This window comes from Crocodylus porosus, unplaced genomic scaffold (assembly GCF_001723895.1).
Source record: "Crocodylus porosus isolate Cpor-Errol unplaced genomic scaffold, CroPor_comp1, whole genome shotgun sequence".
Lineage (NCBI taxonomy): Eukaryota > Metazoa > Chordata > Crocodylia > Crocodylidae > Crocodylus > Crocodylus porosus.
Window position 1 is genome coordinate 16,627,006 of NW_017728922.1, and position 11,770 is coordinate 16,638,775.

Consider the following 11,770-nt stretch of genomic DNA (forward strand, 5'->3'; position numbering starts at 1 on the left):
GTCTCCTGTCCCTGTTCTCCTTTTTTCCTAATGCCATTCTCCGTCCAGGTTTTCTTGCACAGCTGAGCCCGGTCCCTTCAGCTCCCAGTTCATTTCCTCTGATCCTAATTCCCAGTTTCCCCTTTTCACCCTCCACACCAAAAGACTCAAGTCCCAATCAACACCCTAAGAACCTATACATCCCCCTTCCAATCTCAACTCCTGTTCCCTTTGCATTTGATTGAGCTCGCTTGCTCCTTGTTGCTTAGACTTCCACAGGGGGAACTCAGGGAAGAGAGAAGCTACAAAGGCCACCTGGCTGTCAAGTTTCATCTCCTTGCTCCAAAGCATGGGGGTGCTTAAACTATGCACAGAAAAGGCTGCAAGGTTCTCTGAACCTGAACCAAAGCCATATTGTCCCCTAGCCTCATTCTCAGAAATTGCTATTTGGGATGAAAGTTTCTGGACTGGACTGGAAAATCTTATCCAAAAATTAAAGGGGTTTATAATAAGTTATACCCTTGAGTGACACCTTACCAGCCTCAAACCTCCCCTAAAGTGGGTGAAGTTCTTTATTATGAAAAACTCATAGTGGTGCTTTGCATGTCTTAGAGTCAGTAACCTTATCAAGCAAAAGGCATGGCTCACAAAGCCATCTGCTATTTTTGTAAGAGTGCATCTCTTGGACACTACCATCATACTGCAGCCCAAGAGCCCCAGTGCAGTTAATGCCTCTGATCTAGTGAACAAGCTCTTATGGGCTGCAACTATGCAATTCTCTGTTAGGCCTGCACTTGCCCTTTGCATGACAAGACATGTTTTTTCTTGCTTATGTTATGAATGCAATAGCGAAGAAATTGGGCAAATTTCATATACATTTGGTAGATTCATTCGCTTTCCAGATCTGAGATGGCTGAAATCTGTGTTCAGTTGATGTGAGCTCCGAAATTTGGAAGAGAAAGAGGGATTAGTCAACTGACTATATTTTCTTCAGTTTCTCTCTGCTACACTCAAGCAGGAAAAGAGTTTTGAGGACATGGAGCAGTGAATTGCTTTTCTCCCCATCTTTTTATTACTCCTTGTATTTCCAATAGCAAAATATAAACCATTTCTTGCTCCTCTTCTTCCTGTGTAACATGCTCCCCTCATGCCTAGTTCTTGGGCAGTAGTCTGGAAATAGGGAAATAAGCACTCTGTTCCCAGTTCTGTCACTTGTCTGTGAAATACCCACCTAATTTTGCAGTGCTTTGAGATCAACAGGTGGGAAGAGCTAAATCCACACTAAATATTATTTATTATTTATTTATCTATTTATTTTTAACTTCCATTTATTATTCTCCTACATGGAGCTGTGTCTTTGTCTGGAAAAGAGGACCCGGGCTGGCACATTCACCAGTCTAAGAATCTGGATGGCTGAATCTTGCTGGCAGTGAGCTGTCCCTCAGCAGATGCCTGCTTTGGGTGTACATATCCTGTCTGCTTCATCTTGATAAGGAGTGATTGTTGTTGACCAAACCCTCATGGTTTAGAGAGATCAGGGTGACCCCTAGCACCCTGCTGTCTACGTTCTAATCAGCTTTTCAATACAATTGCACCATTATGCCCGTCCAAATCCCTTTCCAGCTTTCCATCAGAGCTTTGGGCTAAAAGTGCTGAGCCAGATTCTGATCCCAACATAAAACTGGAGTAACTATTGCAATGCATGGGTTCCTCTTTTTACAGCAGGGTAATCGAACTCAGAATCTGGGCCAGGGCTAACTTCCTATGGTACAGTTAAAATTTATCAGACCCGCCCCCCCCCATTGTCTCCTGCTGTCACCCAAGACTCAAATAATGGAAAAGTCTGGAGCATTTGTGTAACTGGTGAGTGCGACTCACTCAGCACCATCATGGGAGCTAGAAACAGCTCATTTTGTTTGGCTATGTTTTTCTGAACAAAAAAGTTACAGGGCCTCTGCTTCCTACCTCCAAACAGATAAAGACACCTGTGACATAACACAGAATCCAGGAAAATCTGTTCTTAGGGGGTGTCCAGCCTGGCTCTACAGAAATAAATACATCACCTGCTCCATCTAAGCACAGGACCTTGGGGTGCTCAGGCAATCCAGACCCCTCCCTCAGCTAGCTATTAGTAATAATGCTTGTACATGGAACAAGATTGTGTTTTTCATCTAAAAAGTACGTGATGCAGGTGAGCAGGTATCAAGCTCCTTGTCTTAGAGAGAAAAGTGACTTGGCCAAGGTCAACCAGGAAGCCAGTGGCAGAGCCAGGACTAAAACTCATGGCTCTAACGCCCAATTAACCCATTTCTTATTCTTTCTATAGTGTTATAAATATGCACTGAGGAAACTGGGTAAACATGAGTAACTGTTTGGGAACAGATGAGGGAACAGTCATTATTCAGGGTGAAATGGAAAAGAAAAGAACAAGGCTGGTTGGTATGGGGCTGTGGGTTCAGTAAAATAAGAGAAAGTAAGAAGTGTGGCAGCCTGACTCTAGACACTGCCCTAGAGCACAGCATGCAGTACACTTGAAAGGAAAATGTAGTTAACTGTAGCTGAGCAATGTCAGGGTTTCCTTCCTCCCCTCCCTGCAGCCTGTCTGAATCCCTCGTGATGTGGGAAGCCTGGGCTTTTCAGAGGGCATGAATGAATTTCTCCTTTCTTTGCAGGCCTTTGCACTGAAGCCAAGTGAAGAACCTCATGATTGCACTATATATATCTCAACTCAGCTAAGATTTCACTAGGAAGGAAGTGATTCCTGCCCATCAGAAGGATTTGTCCACCAAGACAAGACTCCTGAGCTGTACCGTCCTAGCCAACACCCGCCTGCAACTTCCATCTTTGTGTTCTGAGGCCAAGACACAGCGCCAGCTTTCATCTTTCTACCCATCAAAACTCGCTTCGGAAATCATTCCCCAGCCATGTTCCAACGCCTCACCAGCCTCTTCTTCAGTGACAGCAACACCCCTGAGGGCCTTGAGGAACCAAAACTCTTTGTCTCTGAGGAGGAGGAAGAGGATGGGTGGCTCATTATTGACCTTCCAGGTGAGAGAACAAGGGGAGGGGTACATTTCTCCACATACCTAAGCAACCCTTCCCATTCCTGCCACTGCCCCTCTGACCCAACCTCTCCCTGAGCCCGCATGGCTCTTCAGAGTCTGGTTGGCCTCCTACCCTGCACTTGCTGACTTTTGCCAGGGTGGGAAGCAGAAATGCTGAACATACTACAAATTAGGTAGTTCCCTTAGTATTTTTGGCTTGGTCTGAGGAGGTAGAAATCTCCTGAGGGAGCTTCTCCTTTGAGGATCTCCAGCCTGATCCCACAGAGCCACAAGATTCAGACTGCCAAACATTTGACTTCGAAATTTACTGGTACTGATGTGGGACATTGCCAACTCCATCTCTGGTCAAGCCAGGCTGCCCAGCCTAACTGCTCCAGGTAGGGCTTACCCATTCTGTATCAGAAACTACAGCCCCTGCTCCCAGACTGAATACACCTTGCTGTTGCTCTGGGGCGTTCCCTCTCTTTGTTGTCTGAACAGCACTTCCCAGCTCCAAGGCAGCTTGAAAGGAGATAGATGGATAGCAGTAGTGGCAGCCTCAGGAATGCTGTCACCTTGTCTTCAGAGCGAGTTGAGACTGCTCACCATCAGTCCTTTAACATTTGTTCAAAGACATGAATTGCTGGACCTGGGGCTGGGTAAACGGTATGAAAGTTGCCACATATGCCACTAGATATCACATGACTTCTCAGTGTTTGAGGAAGTAGTGCTCCATGACATCAGGAAGCTTGTCAGCTTATGGTAGGAGTATCATCAGTTTATCACACCTAGACAGGCTAATGGGAGAGGAGCTGAAATGTCATATAGCACCCAAGTCCTGATTTTGCCTCCTTCGAAGGCAAAGGCCAAAATCCCACAGACTGAAATGACAGCTGGACTGGACCTCTAAATGCAGCACTGCTTGTGTGCACTGCAGTCATTGAAATTCAAGATTCAGTACTATGTGGCTGAGCAAACAAGCTCAAAGACAGATCACTGGTAATGTTTTCTGGGAAGATTTGTGGAGCTGCTGGGATAAGGAGTATGGTTTCACATCGAGGCTGCAGAGTCAAATCCATCTGAAATCAGTGAACAGAAGCACTTGCTGTTTGGTTGCCTGTCACAAATGTATAAAAGATGATTGTCAATCTTTATCCCATTTAGCTCTGACAGCAGCTACAGAAACAACAGTGGTCATGCCAGCTGCCCTGGTTTGGTGCAGTCTACCCATGTCATGGCACAAAGTGGCTGGCCCAAAACTGGCCATGGCCCAAACTGGCTGCTAGGGTGCCATCTTCTTCTTACTGCACTGCAACTCTGCCCAGAAATAAGTAACTGCAGCAGTGGAATGGTTTGGATCTTCTTCCTCTAGGGATAGTCAGTCTTTGTCCTTTCTGCTAAATTTAGAGCCAAACTGGGCTAAAACAAGGATAAATAAAATCTGTTTTAGCTCTGTTAGGCCTTAATATCAACTTTAACTCCAAGAAGACAGCTCTGACTGGTTATGCTTTTTGAGCTCCTACTGGTTATGCTTCCAGTCTTGGGAGAAGGAGAGCTGAGGGGTTATAGGATAGGTCTAGGGTCTGGGGAGGCTGGCATTCAAGTCCTGCTTCCACAGCACAGACTTCCTGTGGGACCTTGGCCAAGTCACTTATCTCCTCTGTGATGGTACAATGAGGACAATAGCATTTCCCTACTTCATGGCAGTTTTGTGAGGATTAAAAAACAAGGTGCACACACATTGTAGTGGTTGGGACCATACAGGTAAATGAGGCAGGTAGTGTTGAGGTGCTAGGCACACCTGTTGGTATCTGTGCTACAGCTGCCCTGGGGAAAACTAGAGTCCCCGTTCCTCTTGTGGCATAAGCACTCAGGACTCAGGGCTGTTTCCAACCCCTACAGCTTCCACTAGTAGTACTGCAGCAGTCAGGGCTTTTACTGCCATTGAACCTGTTTTTTTCTATCTAAAAATCATCAGGGCTGTAAGTCCAGCACTGTTCAGTCTGTCTCTTTCTTGCTGACTGGCGAAGAGTTTTGAGGAGGCAGGAGGGACAAGGAACATTGCCCACAACCCAGGTGCTCTGCATATGAGAAGAATTGTGGATTTCTTTCCTAAGTTGTCCTGCCCTAGCCCCACATTCCTCCATTGGTTATAATATGACATACAGGGCCACTCTCAGGCTCGGGAATCCAGTTCTTCCTGACTATTACCTGGGTCTCCTACTTCCTGGGCAACTGCCCTGACCACTGGGTGTTTGCCTTTAACTTACAGGAGAAACCTCAGCTTCCTCTTGAGACAAGGTTTTTCCCTTGCAGGACTTCTGTCCCTGACCCAAATTCCTTTCATCACAGAAAACCTCTCAACTCGACTGCTCCTGTGCTGCAGATAATAGATTCAAGCTGATCTGGCTGCAAGGAGGGAGTGGGGAGCTACCAGATGGTAGTGAATCTAAAAGAAAGATCCTCACATTTTACTCCGTAGCTCCCAACAAGTTCTGAGTCTACAAACCAACTCAGCCAGTAGATACGGGCTGGACCCAGGGATCACAATAAATCAACAGATTGAAGGAGCTTTTACACATTAGTCCTGCTCATCCCTGCAACAGCAAACAGCTCATGTTATGTGTTGAAGGCAGCAAGATCTAGCTTGGCTGCAGGAGAATCTAGAAGATGCTCAGAATATCTCCTACAAATAGATGTGCCTGGTGCTAGATTTCTCAGTGGACTTATGCCAGAAAACTGGCCGCTTGCTTTCCCTGACTTGTTGGGAAGCTGTCTTGCACCACTCAGGGTCATGTCTCTCTGTCACTCCTTTTCTGCCAGGTGAGCTGCACTCAGGTCCCACCTGCACAGTACATGGAGCCAGGCAGGAGGAAGTAGATCTTAAAAGCATGCTGGCAGAGAAAGGGAGCAGACTGTGCTGTACTATTTTGTCCTTGCCTGGAATGCCACTGTGTAGCTCACTGATTCAGAGCAGAGGGCACACTTAGAATCTCCCACTGTTTTCCTTTGCCTTTGAAATCCGCTGAGGCTTTAAGTTCCCAAAGCCCCGGCAATGCTTGTCGAGTTACTGAGCCTCCACATGGTGATGCAGTGAGGAGGGCTGGCAATGGATCTTCACAGCAGAACTCTTTGGTTAAGTACAGACAGTCAAAAAGACAGAGACTAAATTGATTCAGTCTGTGTAGACTGAACAAACAAGCAATGAACAGACACTCACTTTCAACTTGTGAAATGCAGCCACATGCCTGCAATGGCTCAAGTCAGAAGCTGGGGGTGCTAGAGCAGGGTGCCAGCCACTGCCAAGGGGAAGGAAAGAGAGAAAGCCTCCAAGACTCCCCAGCTCGCTTCCCCCACCCCATCCCTGCTCCAGAGGAAGGGATGTGGCCAGGCACCAGCCTACTGGAGGGTGAGGACCACAGCCTGGGTCTGCCAGGGGTGGAGGGGAGGTCACTTAAACCAGTTTATGTGTAACTTCTGTCCCTAACCTTCTAGTCTATAGCACTGTAGTCTGTTGGGCCCTGCCAGTGGTTGGGCCACAAGGTGATCTACTAGGTATATGCCTCGCAAATGAACAGGCTTTAGTTCAAGCGCCCCCACCACCATTTTGAAGCACGGGGACACTGATACATGAGACACTACAGCGCTTTAATTAGACTGGCTCTCAGAGCCATTCTAATTACAGCACCACCCCCTTCCCTTCCCACCCCTGGAGCATGTGTAAAAGTTCCCTTGGACTCCTAACTTTTAGGTCCCTTTATTGAATTAGACTTGCAATCCATATAGAGCAGCATACAAGTGTTAAAAGAGTTTGCTAGGTCACCAGGCTAAATACATCTTTGATCACACTGGCTGGGGACTGTGCAGGCCAGGGTGGGGGCCTCTCCCTAATCATAGTATCCTGCTGGAGCCTGGCCACGTCCCCACATCAGCTCAGCACTACAGAAGTGAAAGCAGGGCTCACTCCAGCACCCCGTGGCATCTAACCTGAGCCACTGCAGGCATGTGCCTGCATTTCCTGAATCAAAAGTGAATTTCTATCCATTTGCAAATTGGTTTGATCTTTGCAGGTTAGTCTAACCTGCAAAGATTGAATGAATTCAGACTCAGGCTTCTTGAATGTCTGTCCCTAGCCCAGATGTTTCAAGGCTTCCCTCCAGTGCAAAACCTCACCTCCTGCTATTAAGGATCCACAGCTCAGGAATGCCACCCTCTTTCATACAACAGCTTCATTGTCCAAGCACCCAGACAGCAGGTGGGAGACTAGGATTACTCCCCACCCTTTGCCTGAGGAGGCTTAAACCCACATCTCCCACTTCCCAGTGCCCCAACCACCAAGATGTGCAACAAAGAATTCAAGCATTGCTGGGCCAGAATACACAAAAGGGGGCAAAATTATGAAGGTACTTGTGTGGAAGGTGCCACCCTGGGCCTTGCTTTTCAAAGATCTTCTATAGTTTATACGCACCAGTCTTTAGGTGTCTATATCCAGTTTGGATCAGGCATATACTCTCAGAGGTGAAAACAGATAGTAAGTTACTCAGATGCCTCCCCCGCCTAACTCATTTCTGCTAGTCAGTCTGTTTAACAAGCATAGTCTACTTTTAGTTCTGCCCCCCAAAAATTTTGTTTCTCCACATTGTGGAAGAAGCTTCTCACTTGGATGTGGGGAGGGCATCCATCCAACCTGCCATGGCAAATTGTGTGCACAACAGGCAGTTGTTTTGCTTCTGGGGGAGAGCTGCCATTGCATTGGCAATTTGGTCTGGGCCCAATATTACAAAGAGAGACTGTGCCTGGGTTCACTTGAAAGTTTCATAGTTGATAGGGTCAGAAGGGACCTGAGCAGATATCAAGTCGGACCCCCTGCCATGGGCAGGAAAGGATGCTGGGTTCAAACGACCCTGGCTAAGTGGCTGTCTAGCCTCCTTTTGAAAACCCCCAAGGTAGGAGCGAGGCCCACTTCCCTTGGAAGTTGGCTCCAGATCCTAGCTGCCCTGACAGTGAAGTAGTGCCTCCTGATGTCTAACCTGAATCTACTCTCAGTCAACTTATGGCCGTTGTTCCTTGTTACTCCCGGTAGTGCTTGGGGGAACAGGGAATCTCCCATTGCCTGCTGGTCCCCCTTGGCAAGTTTATAGGCGGCCACTAGATTCCCCCCTCAGCCTTCTCTCGTGGAGGCTGAACAGGTTCAGGTCCCATAGCCTCTCCTCATAGGGCCTGCCCTGCTGTCTCCTGATCATGCGAGTGGCCCTCCTCTGGACCCTTTTGATGCTGTCTACATCCCTCCTGAAGTGCAGCGCCCAGAACTGGACGCAGTACTCCAACTGTGGCCTGACCAGTGTTGCACAGAGGGGGAGGATCACCTCCTTGGACCTGCCCACGATGCATCTGTGGATGCATGACAAGGTGTGGTTAGCCTTCCTGACCATGTCCCCACACTCCTGAGCACTCTTGCAGCTCCCTGTTGTTGGAGGCCCTGCTTTTGCACTGGTGAGAGGCAAGCCCCCAGCCTCTCCTTCCCTGTATAGTGGTGCTCCCTGGAGCTAAGCTTTGTGTCTGTGGTAGGGAACATGGGAATGCAGAAAGTACCATTTTTGGTTTGCAGATGACACTCAGAGGAGAGAGGCCCCTGCTATTTCCTGTTTCCAGGCTGTTCCAAATCCCCACGGTCCTTCCCCAGCTGGGACAACAGAAACACACTTCAAAAACAAAAATGTGCATCAGCAACCAGCCCTGCCAAGAGCTCGCTGAGCATTTTCTGCCATTGGGGTGAAACTCTGACAGGCTTATCTCTTCACAGTTCAGGTTATGGTGAGCCCCCCCTCGACATGTCTGCAGAGCCTTTTCTGCCAGCTCAGTATCACAGGATCTCTCCCCCCCACCCAGGAGCAAGTCAAGGTTCATTTTCCCATCCTGGTGGCCAAGGTTCTGCCTCTTCTACAGTATTAACTTCTCAGATGGTGTGGGGTCAAACTACAAGTTCCCTACCCAGGAACACAGTGCTGGCTGCATGTCTCTGTTTCTGCTGGCTAAGGAGACACTCATCACAGATCCCCTGGCGGCATGAGCCAGCTAATCAGAACAGTTACTTCCATCACACAAGGAACCTGCCAGTCATGCCAAGACTTTGCCCACACTCCCCCCATATGTATCATACCCTGAATTCAGCAGGCTTGGCTTTCACTGGCCCAACAAGAGAGGCAAAACAACCCAAGGGCACTCCACCAAGAACACCGGCTTTCTTGGATCTCAAGACCTCTACCAGGAGCCCAGCTGCTGTTCTTTGGCCTGTTGTTCTTTGGAATCAAGTCAGTCGCACCTATAGGAAACAATAGTGAAAGCACTACTGCCCCTCCAGCATTTAAGCTATTCCTAAACCCACTGTAGGGTGACCCATTGCTGTCAGGAGCAAGCCAGTTTCCCAACACAGATGGGGCTTCCTTTTGTTAAGGAAGACAGTGTGTGCCTTTGCATTTCTGTTGCGAGTGAGATGACTCAACCATTTGCAATGGCAATTTATGACCTTTTACTTGCAAATTATGCAGAGAACTTGAACAAACAAGCTTGTCTCTGTACACTGCAGACCCAGCCTTTCTATTCCTGCCACTCTACTTTAAACATGTGCCTTTGCAGTCTCTTTATAAACCAGGGTCACTCTTATATTACAGATATTTTTAGACCTCCTGCCAAGAGACTAATAACTACCTCCCAATGCAAAAACAAGACCTGTTAACCTTGTCCCCAGGACACACTTTGCCTGATGGAAGGAGACTGATGAGAATTAATTTCTCTAAGATCCCTAGGATCAGGCATTACCTCTCCTTCAAAAGCTTTGGGCTGACCTCACTCATGCAAGTGACCATATACCAGCAGTGATCTGAAGTTTACTGCACTGATGGCATTTTAAACTTTACTCCCAGGCCCACTAAGTGAGCACCTGTCCCCTGAAATGGGAACACAGAAAGAAGAGGGTGGTCTGACTCAGAGTGAAAAAAATAGGAAGGTGCTAGGCAAGGAATCAGTGGGGTGGACAAGTAATGAAGGCGGTGCCTGGGAGGTATGGAAGTGGCTGCGGGGGTGGAAAGAGGCCCCTGAGGATTCTGGGGAAGGTGCTACAATCAAGAAAGGACTGCTGGGGATGCCTGCTCCCCACACAGGCCAGACAGAGGCAGGCTGGAAGGTTCCCTGTATTCTTGGTGATCGGGGTGGGGGGTTGGAGCAGCTCGGTGGCCATACTTGGTGGGTGGGAGAAGTCAGGGTGGTAGCAGTAGTCTGGTAATTAGGTGGTTTTTGAAACATGCACATGCTCAGCCAGCTTGCTGTCAGTGTGTCTGGCTCAGCTGGTCAGCTCTTTCTACAGATAGCTGAAGTATGTGATGGTTTATTGGGGGGGAGAAATATTATCAAACAGAGACACCAGCATGAGTGTCTCCAGGTGGGGGACATATGATTCAGCCTAACTAGGACACCTACAACTGATTTTTGTACAGAAGACTCCATTTTTCTTTATGGCTTTCTGTTTTCACACCAGCGGACCAGGCCTGCAGCTCACAGCTTGTCCATCAATTAATTTTGTACTCTCTACAGCAGGGGCAGGGAAAGTCTAGTTCATGGGCCAGATCGGGCTTGCAACAGACTCCATTTCCCAGCAACCCCTGCCCATGACACTAGGGCCAGCAGTGCTGGCAGGGCAGGGAGCTGGCTCCAGTGCCAGGATCTTGCAGTGGTGACAGCATGATCCAGAGCCAGGGCAGACCTGTGATCTACTACCCACACGCCCCAGGCAGGGGCATACAGGCAGCAGATCACAGGTCTGCCCTGGCTCTGCACCACGCTGACACTGATGCAAGATCCCAACCTCAGCCCTCCCCAGCCAGCTGCACACCCTACCAGTGCTGCTGGGGCTGGTCTCCTTGGAAACCCTGGCCCCATGCTGCCAAGGCACCCTCCTGCTGCCATCTCCATGGAAACCAGCCATGGGCAGGGGCTGTTGGGAAATGGAGTCTGACCACTGGCTAGATCTGCCATTTGCCCACCCTTGCTCCACAGTCTTCCTGCTAGTAACAGCCCCTCCCCCTCAGTAATCCCCAGCATCGCTGCTAATACATCCCACCTGTCAGTCATGGATCTGTTTGTTCCAGACCTCTGCTTAAGAGAGGAGTTATGCAAAGCAGTCACAGCTAAGCTGGCTAGATCCAGCCTCTACCCAATGAGCTGAAAAAACAGTGATAAGCAAGTGCATCCCAGACTGGCCCTCTTCAAGAGAGACAAAGGCTCAATAAGCCACCTAACCTGAGCTAAGTGTTTTAACTCACTGCTTCATTTCTAAGTGCACTAGGTCAGATAATGAAACCGCATTTAAAAAGGGTCTCCTCTTTTTCTCTGTCCCCATCCTGGTGCTGGCTGTGTGATGCTCAGACATGATGACAAATCACATGAATATTTGGGATCTAGCCCCAGTTGAGAAAGAAGTGAGAAAGAGGCAGCTAGTGATGTGTAGCAGATGTGGAGAGCAGTAGCGGGTGACTTGTGCTAGTCTCTCTGAAACTGCCCAGATGTGAAGGAAGGAAAGCAGTGTGGGTGGAAGAAGGATACAGGAGTGCTCTTGGGCTAGAGAAGGAGGCAGGAAAAATCTGTTGAAAATTTAAGAGTCCTTGACTAGACAGAACTGAACAAGAATTTGCTTGGCCCAGGCAGCTGGATACCACAAGAACAGTCAGGAAGGCCAACCATACCTTGTCATG

At 48.5% G+C, this 11,770-nt stretch overlaps 1 protein-coding gene across 1 annotated transcript in view; it reads left to right on the forward strand.

Annotated features, from left to right (window-relative positions):
* The window catches only part of TP53INP2 (tumor protein p53 inducible nuclear protein 2), a 58,448-nt gene that overhangs the window by 22,724 nt on the left and 23,954 nt on the right, over positions 1 to 11,770 (forward strand). Inside the window, exon 2 of the mRNA XM_019539735.1 lies at positions 2,652 to 3,027. Within this exon, the coding sequence (XP_019395280.1) occupies positions 2,904 to 3,027 (124 nt within the window). The 5' untranslated portion in view covers positions 2,652 to 2,903. The remainder of the gene's footprint in view (positions 1 to 2,651; positions 3,028 to 11,770) is intronic.